This window comes from Pelobates fuscus, chromosome 1 (assembly GCF_036172605.1).
Source record: "Pelobates fuscus isolate aPelFus1 chromosome 1, aPelFus1.pri, whole genome shotgun sequence".
Taxonomy (NCBI): Eukaryota; Metazoa; Chordata; class Amphibia; order Anura; family Pelobatidae; genus Pelobates; species Pelobates fuscus.
This window is the reverse complement of record NC_086317.1, coordinates 356,668,646-356,687,126: the sequence shown is the minus strand read 5'-3', so window position 1 is coordinate 356,687,126 and position 18,481 is coordinate 356,668,646. Positions and strand designations below refer to the sequence as shown.

The 18,481-nt window shown below is 40.7% G+C and overlaps 1 protein-coding gene across 6 annotated transcripts in view; it reads left to right on the top strand.

The window, feature by feature from the left end:
• PIBF1 (progesterone immunomodulatory binding factor 1) overlaps nt 1-18,481 on the top strand; it is a 184,401-nt gene that overhangs the window by 164,453 nt on the left and 1,467 nt on the right. For all 6 annotated transcript variants that reach the window (XM_063425936.1, XM_063425933.1, XM_063425934.1 and 3 more), the window contains one exon: nt 7,388-7,567. In XM_063425936.1, coding sequence (XP_063282006.1) covers nt 7,388-7,567 — 180 coding nt within the window. The remainder of the gene's footprint in view (nt 1-7,387; nt 7,568-18,481) is intronic.

The window sequence follows — 18,481 nt, the reverse complement described above, 5'->3', positions numbered from 1 at the left end:
ATGCATACCTAGGTGGCTAGTGAATGGACTTCTCTGTTTTGATATTTCTCTATAAAATGTATACACCCGGCTTGAAACAATTCAGTATTACTTAAATATAATAATTTGTAATGGAATGTAACATATGCTTATTAAATTTATGGTATTTATGTCAGGGCTGCAATTCAACATTTTCAATATTCAGCTGATTTATGTTAGCAAGTGCATATCTCTTGGTACGGTAAATGATTCCATAACTCTGTGTCAACTACTTTGCACAAGCAAGATTTATCATATTTGAAATTTGTTTTATTTATTATTATTATTATAATTTGGTTATATAAATGTTATTTATATAACCAACCTATTTAAACAACTGCAGCATTATTAAAAATAAGGCATTATAGTAATCCTTAGAATTTGATTCCGTAGTAATTGATTATCAATGTTTTTTTTATTTATTGCACACGTTTTACTCCTATATGTTAGGTAATTTCATACTGTGGAGGTGATACTGTCTGGGAAATTAAATGTGTCAACTTATATAGAAATTCTATAGAGAACAAAAAGGATTTCTAACTTTTATGATGTATGCGGAGCAAAATAAAAAAATAAAAAATAGACAACACAGTAATTGTGTTTACCCATGTTTCTTCACTAATTCACAAAATGCTGGGGATGCTATTTTATAAAACATGTTACTGAAAAGCAACAATAATGCCAAGCAGCGCCATATGATCAGAAACATTCTGTCCTAGTGTAATTATAAAATGTTGACAAATAGGTTGAAAGAGTTGTATTTCCCTGATGACCTGTAAGTGAATGGCAAAAGTGATCAAGTATTTTTACTGGGCACCATTTATTGTGGGTAGGTTATAGGTGTATACCTGTAGGAGAGCCCAATTGATTTGAGTTGTTTTAGAATGTCATATTGTAAGTATGAAATGATCCTCAAATTTGATAAGATCCTCGATTTTGAGACATTGAGATGCCCCACCAGACTTTTCCATGGTAAATTCAGGCGTTAAGAAACCATAGAATGCTATGTATATAGCTGTCTTAATTATTAAGTTTGTTTACATTTCAAAAGGTTTAGTGTCTAATATATCTCATAGTGCCCTTAATTTAGGTTCCACGATAGGTTGATGTTTGGCGCTTTAGAGACACTCCAAACTGTGTATGCCTTTAACCCCTTAAGGACACATGACATGTGTGACATGTCATGATTCCCTTTTATTCCAGAAGTATGGTCCTTAAGGGGTTAAGGAAATGTGTTATGGGGTAAGAGGACATGAATGTTTATTGGTTAGAAAAAGTAAGTTATGTTGTATACCTGCAAGTTGTAGTTGAATTATGTTGTTGAGACCGTTTTAGGTTAAGATGGCAAAAAGCTGTGAATGCCATCGTCTTACTGGTGAACTGATTGCTAATCAAGAATTCGGTGGTGAATTTACTGAAAATTGTAAGTGCCCTGTTGTATGATCGGCTTATTTTTGCTGATAGAGCAGCTTGTGCTATTGACTTTGCGTGTGCCATTAGACTGGCTAATCAAGTGGAATGCTGGAGTTTTGGTAGAATTACTCGTTGCTATGGTATTTGCTTGGAAGAATACCTACAAATTAGAATGAGAATGAGAAGGTCTCTGCGTGAACAAGATTCTCTAGTATGGAAGGATTCCACGTCTTCCCTGATGCACTGAACCTTGTCCACATGAAGACTGGACTGCATTGAAATAGTTGAGGAATATGCCTAGGAATAGTAAACTGGTGGAGGGGCCTATAATTTTGTCCCGTGACAGTGGATCACCTAGCATAGAAAATATGGCAACAGTTTTATTGATGCTCTGCAGGATGGTATTTGCTTCCTCCAATGTTAAAAAGTCATCAGGGTAATCGCCAGTGAGCAGCCACATTTATCAGGAGACAGTTTCAGCAAAGACGTTGAACAGTTTAGGACTGCTTTTGGGCCCCAAACGTAAGATGAGTGACAAAATAATATTGCCCTCTCCTTTTAATGCCGAGTAGATGCCACCATAATTGTTAGTATGGGGAGCAACGTGAGAAATATCGGTGGTGAGTGTTAAGGTAGAAATTGCAACTACCGTCATTGAAATGGTTACATATCTGAGCCTTATTTAAGAACACTATGGGTCTGCCCAATTTATCCTTAAGGCCTCTTTGTTCTGGTTTGCTGGAATTGGCAATAGCCTGTCTTGTGGTGGGTAAACTACATTCCTTAGGGCACAAATTGGTAGAATCGGAGTTGGAAGTGCAAATAGCACAAGATAAAGGTTGGAGGCCAGCGAAAGTATGGCAGAATAATTCAGTATTTAATTGGTTCCAGTGAGAGTGGATATTGCATTGCACTAAGGCTGCTGCTGCTGCCTTGGCTGAAAAGTATTTGTGATAATCTTAAAATGTGTAGCTTCCTAACATGTGCCTGAAGTCTACCAATTTGTGCAAATATAAGTCTAGTTCTTCTCTAGGTTGGGGAGAGGCAGAACAAATTACATCCCTTAAAAGAACAAAAGCAAGAACAAACTCTGGGATGGTCAATTTCTTATTTAATCTGGAGTCTCTGGCTTTAAGGGCTACAGACAGGTCCCTGTAACAGTAGGCTTTATTATCTATGAGGTCTTGCGAAGCAATTAAATTAAATTAACTTCTTTGCCTTGCAGAATTCTTTCCTAATGGCAGGGGGAACTAAATGTGCAGTTGTTATAATATGAGTGGAAGAAAGTTGTGTAAAACTAGTGAATATGCTGTTACCCTGGGAGGTAGAAAAATAAGGGTTCAAGGCAGAGTAATCAATGGGTGCGTTAGAAACTCCAGTATTAGGAGATTCCAACTTCCCAAGTCAATTGTTTATGATGTTGATGGAGGTCATCACGGTGTGCATTTCTGCTACGCTGTCAATACTACCCCTTGTGCGCTAGTCCCTGGCTGGGAAATGTCAGAATTTGAGATCATAAGTCTATAAAGTTTGTCTTTCTTTGCTGTAGCTGAGAACAGTATGCCCTTGCGCCTTAGTTCAGCTGCAATCTTTATGGTCCAGGACCGCATAGAACTGGGGTTTTGCCGGTTCCTGCTTCTCTGTTGGTGTGCGGGTCTGGCTGGGGTAGAGGTTCTAGCAGCAGTGCTTGTCAGGGAAAAATCTGAGGCATGAGACATACTACAACAAATATGTTTAAGTAATTGTAACAGAAGTTGGAAAGCGTGCAACTCTGAAACAACTCTGTGCCGAATGGCAAATAAATTACCTAAATCAGGGAAAGGTGAGGCCCTGCTAACTGCCAAGCAGTTGAGCGAGGTTCTATGTATGATTTGTCCATGGGGTGAAGCCACCGAACGATGTGGCGGGGCTGTTGGCCTCTCAGTGACTTGTAAGAGATTCAATATAAGTGACTGTGACAGATGAAGCCCTTACTATAATCCCAGAACTTGGTGAAGCTATGAATTGGTCTCATGGGCGAAATACCTCCATGTGAGGATGGGAGTTGGCCTTGCGGGACTGATAAAAAAAAAACAAAAAAACATTTACTATCGGGCAGCATCTATATACTATTGCCAGTTGATCTGTCCCTGTGTACGAGTTAGGACAGGAATCGAAAAGTAACGCTTTGGTAGATGTTATGTCAGAGAAACTACGTACCTTGCATTGATAGTAGTCTGTGTGGACCGAGACTTGTTGTGAATTGATTTTAAAGAGAAAACCTCAAATGACAATAATAGTTACATAGTTACATAGTTACATAGTTAGATAGCTGAAAAGAGACTTGCGTCCATCAAGTTCAGCCTTCCTCACACCTGTTTTTTGCTGTTGATCCAAAAGAAAAGAAAAAAAAAAAAAAAAAAAAAAAAAAAAGAAAAAAACCCAGTTTGAAGCACAATTTTGCAACAAGCTAGGACAAAAAATTCCTTCTTGACCCCAGAATGGCAGTCAGATTTATCCTTGAATCAAGCAGTTATTACCCTACATTGAAAGATTATATCCTTGAATATTCTGTCTTTGCAAGTATGCATCTAGTAGCTGTTTGAACATCTGTATGGACTCTGATAAAACCACTTCTTCAGGCAGAGAATTCCACATCCTGATTGTTCTTACAGTAAAAAAACCTTTCCTTTGCCTTAGACGAAATCTTCTTTCTTCCAGTCTAAACGCATGGCCTCGTGTCCTATGTAAAGTCCGGTTTGTGAATAGATTTCCACACAATGGTTTGTATTGGCCCCGAATATATTTGTATAATGTTATCATATCCCCTCTCAGGCGACGTTTTTCTAAACTAAATAGGTTTAAATTTGTTAACCTTTCTTCATAGCTGATATGTTCCATTCCTTTTATTAATTTTGTAGCCCGCCTCTGCACTTTTTCTAGTGCCATGATATCCTTCTTTAGAACAGGTGCCCAAAATTGCACAGCATATTCAATATGTGGTCTTACCAGTGATTTATAGAGAGGCAAAATGATATTCTCGTCCCGAGAATGAATGCCCTTTTTCATGCATGATAGGTATGTATCTATTATGTGTACTCTGATGCGTGATCAAGAGTACTACCTGTATTGATATTAACTACTACTTGCCAAGTACAGGTGGAGAAATAGAAGTTAGGAGGACCTAAAAGAAAAGGAAAACTATGAAATATAGGATAGATGCTCCACTGCCCAAATACAAAATAAATAAAAAAAATCCCTATTTTAGTAGATACACCCAAAATGATAACATGCATGCTATTAATTATGCATTTTTTCATTGGAGTTAAATCTAAAAACAGCTTTAAAAAAACTGCAGATATCTTGTCTTCTGCATTTGTAAGCTCTCCTCTCCTAACCGCCCAGCCTTTCTGTGTGTAATGAAAGCTAAAGGTTTATTGTGTACAGGATGAAAGGTGGAATTCAGCTTTATGGTACCGTGTCCGAGTGAGGGCTACAGGAAAATGACTTCCGTAGGTCTAACGAGGCTAAGTAGATACAACATATTCAGCTTGAGTTTGTTGGGGCTATATGCAGAACCCCTGACTAGGAAATGAGTAGCAGGTGAATAGTATTACTACGGTGTCTGAGCGTAGGCTGCACTGAAAGAGTTATGTCCTCTACTGGAATTATAGCCCTAGATACTAATGAGTTGTAACGTTGGTTGTATGTGATACCCAAATGAGGGGTGAAATTTGTGTTGTGATTTTTTTTTTTACCAACTGAGGTTCGATTGTAGTCGTATGGATGTGTAAGGCCAAATAAGGGTCGAATGTAATTGTAAAGTTGTGGTAAGGCAGAATAAGGGCCAAATCTGACTTAACAAATGGCAGGATGGTCAACTGAGGTCCTAGTAAGATGTTGTGGCTATATGATATAGCAAATGAGGGCTGAATACGTCAACAATTGTGATAGATTGTAAAGCCTGATAGTAATTAGTTACTGCTAGCAATGTAGCCAAAGTGGCTGACGTAATCCGTAATATGTCTTGATGTGGATTGTGAAAATAACAGTCCTAGCTGAGACCACATCCATACATTCATTGGAAAAAAGAAACTGGCTTTTCCATTTTTACTTTATTTTTGTTAAGTAATTCACTGTAATATGTCATATTTTGTTCATCTGAGGTTGTACTTACCGAGTTTTAAGACCAGCTAAGGAACATATAATGATTTGTTATTATGCCCTGATATTTAAATCCATAGCGCTCAAAGTGTACAATAAAAAAAAAAAATTAAGCAATGTTTTCCTATCGGGACAGTGACGTAGGAGGATGCAGAAGACAGACGCTGGAATCAGAGAATAGAATAGAAACAGATGCCATAGTAAAGTCCCCGAATCCCTGAAAAAAGTTGTATTAATTGCTTGTTATATAGTGGCCAATAATGCAGATTTTGAATAGTATTGAAAAAGCTATTAACATAGTTGCAACCAAAAAAAAACCTGCAGTAATACCAACATAACTAGCATTTTCATTAAATGGTAACATAATTATACAGCTACTGCAAGAGATCTGAATAAGCTGAAGCTGGCCAAGAGGGCACACAATAGACACATAAAAGGATATACATGAATCTACCAAACTGGCACACAAGCCAGTTAACTATGCAAGCTGATAACATGCAAGTGTCTGAAATGGAAATATATTGACTTTCTGCACTACATAGCTGGTGTACTTCTATTCTACTACAGTGAATGGTGAATAACAGGCACCAGTAACCAAGAACAATGACAAGTGCTAGATTTAATGATACCCAAATGCATATGGGCCTGGGAAGACATTGCCATTGAAGCAATGCTAAATAACTCTGCAGAACATGGTGTCATATCATGCAAACAAGTAGAAGTACGGAGCCTCGAATCAGTGACAGCATAACAAATAAAAATGCATGGTAAACCTAAATTACAATGTACTTAGATACTATTGCATCTTTACATTATAGATATGGGGTGTAAGTTACATTTTCCTGTACCCAAAGTTTTTATATAAGACAATTTCATATTGGAACAATCGTCTTGGAGGGCTCTCCCCCTTTTTTTAGAAGTGGAATGTGTGGTAAATTGCAGTGCATTTTAACATGGGGAAGAGTATGTCTAGGGACAAATTATTCTCCACTATGATGGTGATAAAAAAAAGTATCAAGGTTTCAGTCCATTCATTCATGTATGCGTCAACACTTCAGTCCGATCTTATACTTTTTTTTTTTTAAGACAATATAAACTGAACTCATCTTCGTTTAACCCCTTAAGGACACATGACATGTGTGACATGTCATGATTCCCTTTTATTCCAGAAGTTTGGTCCTTAAGGGGTTAAATGACTCTGGACACCAAAAAAAAGACACAGTGAGAAAGAAGATCAGTGAAAGAGAGTGTATGTAGCCTCTAAATTCACCAATGAACATCAAGGCTTGGAATGAAAACTACTGAAATATATAGAAATTTGAAACACAAGCAATATTGTGCATCTTGAAAGAAAATGCTACTTCAAACAGATGTGGGAATCATGACAAAATGCCGCATTTGCCAATCGAATGTTCCTCTAGAGGCAGGTTAACAATGCAAAAAAACATGCCATTCCTGTAGAATGGCAACGCTTTCAGCTGCAGGGTTAAACCAGGGTTAAACCAGAGAGGCACATGGCACCCAGACCACTTCATTGAGATAAAGTGGTCTATGTGCTTATAATGTTCCTTTAACTTAGTAAAAGGCAGAACAGAGAACAGCATTTTATAATATGCAAAAAATATACTTATGCATTTATTATTAAAAAAAAAAAATAATGTTGCAGTCAGCTGGAGAAAACGGAGATTCAAAAAATGACTTGGTATGTACTCTTCTTGTCCAGAAAGAAAAACTTTCAATAGATGAACTCTGTTTAATTGTTGTGAATTTAAATGATTTAAAGATTTGTAACGCTATTCCTCTTAAACTACAGGAGCTGGCTGAAATTAAGCAGTTTTTACTTGGGATGCATAATAAGAGGCATGGCGAAGGGTTACCTCATTCTAGAGAGTCTGTGAGGAATGTGACAACAAAACCGAAATCCAGATCTCCTCAACGTGTCATACAGCAGCACCAGGAAGAGAATATATTTATACCTAAACCAACTTTATTTGTAAGTGTATTTTAATCTTCCTTTTAGTTAATGATAAACTGATGTTTTATTACAGATTTAATGCCTACTTTTACTACAGTACTATAAGGAATATTTTATGGATTTATTTGTTTATTCATTGAAAATCTAGTAATATATATGAGCTGTTTGTGATCCTTTGTTCCTGCAATATATATTGCAGGAACAAAGATGATATATTTTGGTAATTCCAGGAGGGATTGCTTTTGTGAGACGGACTATACAGGTTGGGGGATTTCTAGCTTTATCTAGATTTATTCTTTATCAGATTGAAAGAATTTTAGGGTTATATTTTGCGAAAAAGGTGCCTTTATATTTAATTTAAAAATAATTTAACTCTCTCTTACTATCGACAATTATGATAGGAAAATAGATACACATTTGAAGCATTGTAACGGACCGCCTGGCACCCCGACCGGGTACCTCAGTCAATCGCTGTTTCCTAGTACTTGCGAGCACCATAAGCACTGCACTGGAGCACCATAACCACTGTAAACCTTACAAACCGGGTAAATAGAGTAGTTGGGTACCCCAAAGGGGAAGCAACTGGGTGTGTGTCTAGGGGCGACCAAGACAGGGGGTAACCCTCACATACATGTGTTAGTTGAGAAGTAGACCTAAACTGGTCAAATGAAAAAGGGCGCCCCCTAGTGCATAACTATACATATGTACAACGAAATTGTAAAACGTAACCTTTAATGGTGGCTGTAATAAAAAACTCTAGTAGAGAGTTTAAGAAAGAAAATAATAGTAAACTTAAAATAGGAGGATAAGTGTCTAGAAGGGGATAATTATCCTAAGGGTGTCACCTAGAGGATATAGGGCTAGATAAAGCTAGAAATCCCCCAACCTGTATAGTCCGTCTCACAAAAGCAATCCCTCCTGGAATTACCAAAATATAAATGAGCCGCTTCTGTAGTCACTATGTACAATCCCTATATACAGTGCTTGCTTGTAGCAAAAAATATGTGCACACTTAGGAAAAAACTGTAACAGAAAGTAGTGATAGAAGGGGTTCACGTGATCAAAAGCTAGTCTGAGTAAAGTAAATAGATGGATACATTGTGGCAGTTTGCATAACATCTATTGCAATACTGTCACCGGGGGACGGAAAAAAAAAATGGGAGGAAAAAACCTGAGATCTAGTAGACAGCTCTAAAAAGAGACTGACCAGCAATGTAAATTGCAAGATCTGACGAAAGGTTAATAAAATCCCCGTCACCCACAGTTCCCCCGTCCCCTTATCTAAATCGTACGAAGGTCCAATGATATTGAACTGACTAGCTGATCTTACAGAGAGACTATACTGGTCGGTGTCCAAACTTGAACTATCCTTCCTACTGCTACCTAACACGTGTTTCGGCGCTGCTAAACGCGCCTTCGTCTGAGGCTAAACAGTGGGTCAAAGCAACGGGAGCTCCTTAAATAGCCCACTACGTTTGATTCCTGCTGGGAGTGTGTGCACCGCGTTCGCGCCAGAATTGGCCGATCGCGGGTGAAGCCCCACCCCTGGTGACGATTCCTCCTTTGATTGGTGGATGTCTGGTGAATGAACGGTGTGTCTGTTAACCATGTGTGCGCCGGTCTCCCATGGCCATTGAGTTAGACCCATCATATCCAGGCAGACACTTCCAGGGTGTGAAAAAACATCATCAACAGGTTAGAATGAGTGTATAAACAGACATCCAATTTATAGGGCTTATACATCTATTACAGTGGAGCACAGTCACGATAGTCACTGGTTCCAATGTAGGGTCCTAACTAAATCATGGACTTAAGTTGAGCCAAACTCTGAGTAGTGGTGATTATATCGGTTATAATACCAAAACAGCTATATGTTAGAGTATTGGGTCAATGTCTAGTAGATGATTCCCTACTCTCGGATTTATATTGGTTACCCTGCCCAGTAATAGAGTCCGAAGGGAGGGGAGGGGGGGGGCTTATTAAATAGTATCCGACGGGACTTGGTGGCTGCACAATAACTATAATGCCCATGAACATGACACCTCAGTATCAATCTTGGGCTAGTCCTAAGGTTAAGGGACTATTATTGTACGCCATTAGATGGATATGGATCCTTAAATTGTAGCCCAGCATGCGTATGTGGGGTTCGGAGGTTCACCGATGCTTTGGCTAAGAATAAGTGAATACAGTAAGATATATACAGTCTAAATAAATGATATGTACATATATAATACAATTATAAAGTATGATTTCCTGGTGTTGTTATTTATCAATAAAGGGGGTAAATGTGAACCCCTCATTTAGCCCATTGGGGGCCAACGTTTTGAATCTGTAGATACAGTAGCACTCTCTTTTTAGGAGAGTGTGGTCCAGGTCACCTCCCCTGCGACCTATGGTCACTTTTTCGATCCCTGCGAACCTAACCCCTCCTGGATCCCCACAGTGTTGATTTCTTATATGTCTTGCTACAGGGGTGTCCCTCTGGTTTCTTGCTGAGTGTACATGCTCCATGATACGTCTTTTAAAGGGGCGAAACGTTTTGCCCACGTATCTGAGGCCACATGTACACACCAAGAGGTAGACTAGGCCCTTGGTACTGCAGTTAAAAAACTGCTTGACATTACAGACCACCTGGTCACTTGAGTCTGTGAGGTGCTTGGAATCCTTTTGTATGTATCTGCACCCCACGCACTTACCGCATTTGTATGTGCCTTGTACAGATAGCCAATTAGGGCCAGATTTTGTGGAGGAGAAGTGACTAGGCTGTAACGGATCGCCTGGCATCCTGACTGGGTACCTCCGTTAATGGATGCTCCTAGCGCTTCCTGAGGACTCCAAGCACTCTGGCAGACACCACAGTCACCGAATCCGAGAAACCTTTAAATTCTCCCAAGCATATGAATGCTGTAGACCATTGAATAGGAACCATACGAATAGGCTTGTACTCCTAGCAGTCAACTGGAACAGCATGCAATAAATCCTTCCCCCAATAATGAGACGACACATCACTTAGAGGGTAAAACAGGAACTCTCTGGCTGCTAGCTTGCAGCCCTTTTTATTAGGTGCTCCCATGAAGGGGAGGGACACACACAGTAACGTACATTAACCAATCACACAATAGTTACATCCCACACATAGCCCTCCCCTCTACCTGTAAACTAATTATCTGTACACACAGGAAAATACAATTATCCTAGGTAGGGAAAATACAGTTTTTACACAACATTCATAACTCCCAAAATATACATCACATTCGCATAAAAATACATATACACAATCAATCCATTCGGGGGAACAACATACTCAAAAATCATACGAATTGGACCAGGGGTTCAAAAGTTAGTACAAATGTGCATTTGACCTTCTGGAAGCATGGTTTTTAGAAGCTCAAACTAGTTCCCCAGAATCCTCTATCCTGGAGACAATGGAGAAGCTGATTTAATTATATCCAGGGACAAATACAGCCTCCATTAAGCACATGTTACCAGCAACCACCAAAAGACATAAAAATACATAACTCCTGTTATACTAAACAGAACCCCCACATTCAACCCATCCCCAGATGGCTTGGATCTGAGCGCTCAACATATCCAAACAGCGTTTAGATGCCACAAACACAGTTCAAACGCCATGGGGTTTAAGTTTCGTATGGGCTGATGAGAGGGCCCATAATCCTGGGGCAGCCCAATAACCCACAGTATGCCCAAATACCGTGCATAAAGGGCCAAATCGCCCAGGGACCGTAGTCACAGGGTAAGAGGCGGGCAAGCAGCCCCCTCCAAACCACAGTGGCGAAGTGGCTTTCGCTACATAGGCACTAATGATTCTTTTAAGTTTTTACCTCTACGAGCTGTGAGGGATACATACGGGGTCACAGTCCCTTTAAGGTGGGGGTCTTGAGATAGGAGTGGCCAAAATCTACTCATTATCTTTTTTGCTTGGTCCCAACCTGAATCAAAATTCACAATACATCGGGTAGGGGCTTGTTCAGTGGGGGTAGGTTTATCCTTGAGGAGTTCCATTCTATCGCTGTGTAGCGCTCTTTGGTATGCTTGTTTTAAACAGCGATTAGGGTATCCTCTCTCTTTAAACCTTATCTTAAGTGACTTAGCTTGGATGATGAAGTCCTCTTCACTTGAGCAGTTCCTCCTCAAACGGAGGTACTGTCCTAAGGTAAAGACCACTATTCTGTGTAGCCTTGATGTGGAGGCGCTATACTCGTCCATTCCACACTCTCTTGGGCTGAGACACACTAAACATTATCTGGAAACACGAGGGTCCATACACCAACGTCACACCTCCTTTGTACTGGACTTGCTACAATTTGTCCTGACCCACAACTTATTTTTGTTCGATGGCCAATACTACCACCAGGTGCAGGGTACAGCTATGGGTACATCTTGTGCCCCATCATACGCTAACCTGCACCTGGGTTGGTGGGAGGAGAATGTGGTCTTTACTGGCAGCAACATCGAATACACCAAGTACATCTTTATGTGGAAGAGGTTTATAGATGACGTCCTGGTGGTATGGACGGGCACAAGGGAATGTTTCACGTCCTTTGTAGAGAATCTGAACTCCAACGACCTTAATTTAAAGTTCACGATGGAAATAGGGGGATCATCCATCAACTTCCTTGACTGTACGTTTAGTACCTCTCCCAAACAGACCATTGAGACAACTTTATTCAGGAAACCCACCTCAACCAATACAATGTTGAGGTGGGAAAGTCACCACCCGACTACATTAAAAAGGGGCATCCCTTTTGGACAGTACCTCCGTTTGAGGAGGAACTGCTCAAGTGAAGAGGACTTCATCATCCAAGCTAAGTCACTTAAGATAAGGTTTAAAGAGAGAGGATACCCTAATCGCTGTTTAAAACAAGCATACCAAAGAGCGCTACACAGCGATAGAATGGAACTCCTCAAGGATAAACCTACCCCCACTGAACAAGCCCCTACCCGATGTATTGTGAATTTTGATTCAGGTTGGGACCAAGCAAATAAGATAATGAGTAGATTTTGGCCACTCCTATCTCAAGACCCCCACCTTAAAGGGACTGTGACCCCGTATGTATCCCTCACAGCTCGTAGAGGTAAAAACTTAAAAGAATCATTAGTGCCTAGTCACTTCTCCTCCACAAAATCTGGCCCTAATTGGCTATCTGTACAAGGCACATGCAAATGCGGTAAGTGCGTGGCGTGCAGATACATACAAAAGGATTCCAAGCACCTCAAAGACTCAAGTGACCAGGTGGTCTGTAATGTCAAGCAGTTTTTTAACTGCAGTACCAAGGGCCTAGTCTACCTCTTGGTGTGTACATGTGGCCTCAGATACGTGGGCAAAACGATTCGCCCCTTTAAAAGACGTATCATGGAGCATGTACACTCAGCAAGAAACCAGAGGGACACCCCTGTAGCAAGACATATAAGAAATCAACACTGTGGGGATCCAGGAGGGGTTAGGTTCGCAGGGATCGAAAAAGTGACCATAGGTCGCAGGGGAGGTGACCTGGACCACACTCTCCTAAAAAGAGAGTGCTACTGGATCTACAGATTCAAAACGTTGGCCCCCAATGGGCTAAATGAGGGGTTTACATTTTTACCCCCTTTATTGATAAATAACAACACCAGGAAATCATACTTTTATAATTGTATTATATATGTACATATCATTTATTTAGACTGTATATATCTTACTGTATTCACTTATTCTTAGCCAAAGCATCGGTGAACCTCCGAACCCCACATACGCATGCTGGGCTACAATTTAAGGATCCATATCCATCTAATGGCGTACAATAATAGTCCCTTAACCTTAGGACTAGCCCAAGATTGATACTGAGGTGTCATGTTCATGGGCATTATAGTTATTGTGCAGCCACCAAGTCCCGTCGGATACTATTTAATAAGCCCCCCCCCTCCCCTCCCTTCGGACTCTATTACTGGGCAGGGTAACCAATATAAATCCGAGAGTAGGGAATCATCTACTAGACATTGACCCAATACTCTAACATATAGCTGTTTTGGTATTATAACCGATATAATCACCACTACTCAGAGTTCGGCTCAACTTAAGTCCATGATTTAGTTAGGACCCTACATTGGAACCAGTGACTATCGTGACTGTGCTCCACTGTAATAGATGTATAAGCCCTATAAATTGGATGTCTGTTTATACACTCATTCTAACCTGTTGATGATGTTTTTTCACACCCTGGAAGTGTCTGCCTGGATATGATGGGTCTAACTCAATGGCCATGGGAGACCGGCGCACACATGGTTAACAGACACACCGTTCATTCACCAGACATCCACCAATCAAAGGAGGAATCGTCACCAGGGGCGGGGCTTCACCCGCGATCGGCCAATTCTGGCGCGAACGCGGTGCACACACTCCCAGCAGGAATCAAACGTAGTGGGCTATTTAAGGAGCTCCCGTTGCTTTGACCCACTGTTTAGCCTCAGACGAAGGCGTGTTTAGCAGCGCCGAAACACGTGTTAGGTAGCAGTAGGAAGGATAGTTCAAGTTTGGACACCGACCAGTATAGTCTCTCTGTAAGATCAGCTAGTCAGTTCAATATCATTGGACCTTCGTACGATTTAGATAAGGGGACGGGGGAACTGTGGGTGACGGGGATTTTATTAACCTTTCGTCAGATCTTGCAATTTACATTGCTGGTCAGTCTCTTTTTAGAGCTGTCTACTAGATCTCAGGTTTTTTCCTCCCATTTTTTTTTTCCGTCCCCCGGTGACAGTATTGCAATAGATGTTATGCAAACTGCCACAATGTATCCATCTATTTACTTTACTCAGACTAGCTTTTGATCACGTGAACCCCTTCTATCACTACTTTCTGTTACAGTTTTTTCCTAAGTGTGCACATATTTTTTGCTACAAGCAAGCACTGTATATAGGGATTGTACATAGTGACTACAGAAGCGGCTCATTTATATTTTGGTAATTCCAGGAGGGATTGCTTTTGTGAGAAGGACTATACAGGTTGGGGGATTTCTAGCTTTATCTAGCCCTATATCCTCTAGGTGACACCCTTAGGATAATTATCCCCTTCTAGACACTTATCCTCCTATTTTAAGTTTACTATTATTTTCTTTCTTAAACTCTCTACTAGAGTTTTTTATTACAGCCACCATTAAAGGTTACGTTTTACAATTTCGTTGTACATATGTATAGTTATGCACTAGGGGGCGCCCTTTTTAATTTGACCAGTTTAGGTCTACTTCTCAAACCTTACAAACCGCTGCAGCTTGTTTGGGGTCTCACTGTCCTCCACCCACCCTGGACCCAAGACCAGGATCCAGCTTCCAGTGGGTAGACTTCTCCTTGTTCAGAGAACGAAGCAGGCTGCTTTTATGAAAGCAAGGGTTGTGATCCAAGGGAGTATAGTGATTATAGCAATCCCCAGAGTGTGAATATAGCTCTACAATCCCCCAAACATGAACCTAGACTTCATGAAGGGTAAAACAAATCTCCGTTTAATGGTAGCCACACTGGCCTTTTATGACAGTCCCCATGCAAGGGGCACTCCCCCCTGGACCTGAGAGTAACAACAGTAGAAATAAATACACAATCACATTTGCTCCCAGGTCCAGGACACTCCCATACAAAATCAGATAATCCCTCCTCTGTGCCTGGGAGATAATTGGATCAGGAACTGTAGTAATCTAATCAAATTATCTCCAAGTACAGAAAAAAACTAAATTTTTACAAACCCCCAAAAAATACCTTAAAACACAGAAAAAACCCACATCCCCCGATAGCCCTGACCTGGATGATCAACATATCCAAAAATCACCCAGATTCAGGGGTACAGGAATTTCCTGAAAGTCTTAATTTTGACCGACCGCCCACATGGTCCCATGCCCAAAACAGTTCCAGAGAGGGCTTGAGGTCGGTCTAGTTCGGTAGTTTAAAAATGAACAAACTACCAAACAGAGTCAATAGTCTTACACTGGAGCTTGATCTCCTTGTTCATGGGAACGTTTCCACCGAACAGCGCTTTTCCAAGTGTTGTGGAACCGACCGCAGGCGATGCTGGAAGTCCAGTGGTGATGGGGAGTTTCTGTGTCCATTTTCAGTTCCATGAGATTCATGCCCAAACACCGCTGCCTGCGTTTATGCGAACAAGATGGCCGTCACCTTGTGGTCGTCCACAGGAATTGTGGCCACCCAGACGAACACTTAGAACACTGCGGTGGAAATTGCTACAAAGTAGCAATTAGGCTTAACAAGCTCCAGGGTTCCCGAACCAAATCTAAAATCCCATGAACCAAGTCTGTTCACATATTTTTTTCAAGGGCCCATAGTCTTTTGGTAAGAGGCTGGCCAGCAGGCCCCTCCAAGAACACATGACGAGGCTCAGTTTGTCACAAGCATTATGTGAAAAGGTTTTAAAAAAAAATAAGTCAAGTTTGAAAGGATTATACTGCTGTAAAATTGTTTTTAAATTTATGATTGCGTTTAAACATTGGTGTATAGGTTCTAGTTTCAAAACAGCACCAACTGTTATCTAAAACAATGTTTGTAACTGCTATATCTTTGTGTCTAAAACATTGATCTTATTCACTTACTCTCTGTATAATAGCGCAAACTATACAGATTTGACTGATTCTATTTTCTTTACCATGTATACTCGAGGATAAGCCGAGGTTTTTCAGCACATTTTTTGTGCTGAAAAAGCCCCCCTCGGCTTATACTCGAGTCAGTGTCTGTATTGTGGCAACTTACATTGCCATAATACAGACCAGGACTGCCGGGCTCATTACAAGCCCTGCGGTCCTGTTGGGGGCCGGCAGCAAGCTGTTACTTACCTTTGTAGCAGCTCCGGTCAGCTCCCTTCACCTCCGTCCCCTTCCGCTCACAGTGTAAGTCTCGCGAGACCCGCGGCCGTCGTGGCAACTTTCCGCGCGAGACTTGTGAGCAGAAGGGAACGGAGGTGAAGGGAGCTGACCGGAGCTGCTACAAAGGTAGGTACCGGCTTGCTGACGCCCCCACCCCCCCCACCCCCCTGCACAGTACACACCACTGGACCACCAGGAAATCATATAGCCCCCCTCCATGGCCAGGCATCAAGCAGGGAGGGGGGGGGCATTAAACAATTAAATTTTATAATATTAAAATTAAAAAAATAATAAAAATGCCCTCCCCCCACCCAGTTTACACACACTACACAAACACACACACACACACACACACACACACTCTGCACTAAATATACAAACACACACACACTGCATTCATGCAAACACATACTGCATTCATTATATACACACACACACAGTGCATTCACACAAACACACACATTCTGCATTTATTATATACACTACACTACACACAAACACACACACTGCATTCATTATATACACACACTGCACAAACACACACTGCATTCCTTATATAAACAAACACACACACTGCATTCATTATATACACACACTGTAAATAAATATTCAATTTATGTAATTTTATTGCAATCTAATTTTATTTAGAAATTTACCAGTAGTTGCTGCATTTCCCACCCTAGGCTTATACTCGAGTCAATAAGTTTTCCCAATTTTTTGTGGCAAAATTAGGTGCCTCGGCCTATGTTCGGGTCGACTTGTACTCTAGTATATACGGTATTTTATTTATTTTTTTAGATACGAGATACCATATGCAACATTTTATATTTGTCTTATGTCATGTACTTAAAGCGGTTCTGTCAATTTTTGGGATCTCTGGTGGCCGCTGGATGCAGGGCAGGTATGTTTTACTTACCTCAGGCTGTCCCTTGCAGCTGTAGCCATCTTTGTCCTGCTGTCCCATTTGGCTCCTGTCACTTCAGTTGCCAGGAGCCACGTCAGTACTGTACTCTCGCACATGCGAGATGCTCCATAGACAAAATCTGAATCCCACTGCGGTCATTTGTGATGGCTGCAGAGATTGGACAAAAGTTAATGGCTTTGTCAACCTCAGACTTTACCATAAGACAAAGTAGTCTCTATTGTTTTTTCATAAAGAATATTTATGAAATACAGAAAATGACAGATCCACTTTAATTAAAGTGAAATAAACAAATACCCATAGAAAAGGAAAACTGGGTAAACTAACCCCAGAATATAGGAAGGTCCAGTCCCAGTAAAGCATCTAAATCCATTTAAAGAGACACAAAAGGTCTTGATAGACCCTTGAAAAGGTTACCTATGAAAGGCAACCCCGGGACAGATAAAGTGACAGTAAGTAGCGGTATTCTGTAAGTGCAGTTCCACGTGGGCATATCACAATGGGTGATACAGCTGAACCACCCAAATGTATTTTTTGTAAATAGCTGAATGGGTTTAACTTTGCAAACTTTCAGTTGAAAGAGACAAACTTGGATAACTGAAAGTCATTTGGCTGGATTTTTAGTCTATAGTGAGTAGGCCATGTAGTCTGTTCAAATGCATAAACATACTTTATATTTTGTGAAGGATGTTGTAGGGGATATAAACAAGATTTATAAAGCTAACATTAGGGATGTGAGTGAGACAGCATTATTCAGTGCATGGAACACTATAGACTAATATTATAGGGAAGTGCTTCAGAGTAAGAATGAGCAGATATTTTTTATGTTTCGTGAATGGGCAAGGCCGGACTGAGAACATTTTTTAACCTGGGCAGAGTGTGCTTTGGCAAGGGGTGAGGCCAGAGAGGGTGGTTGTTTTGTTATCAACCCTCCCTCAAAGTTAACATGTCAATTTGATGACAGGGCAGACCATGTGCAAAACCCTGCTGAGAAACACTTGCATGAGAAAAGGGCCCTGCGTTTGTTCTGCACAGCACAGGCAAATTTAATGACACGATTGCACTTGTGACTTGTCTCTAGTGTATAGGTGGGATTTTACATTTTTGGAGGCCTCTTGTGGAATTGTGTGTGTGTGTGGAGTGAGTTGA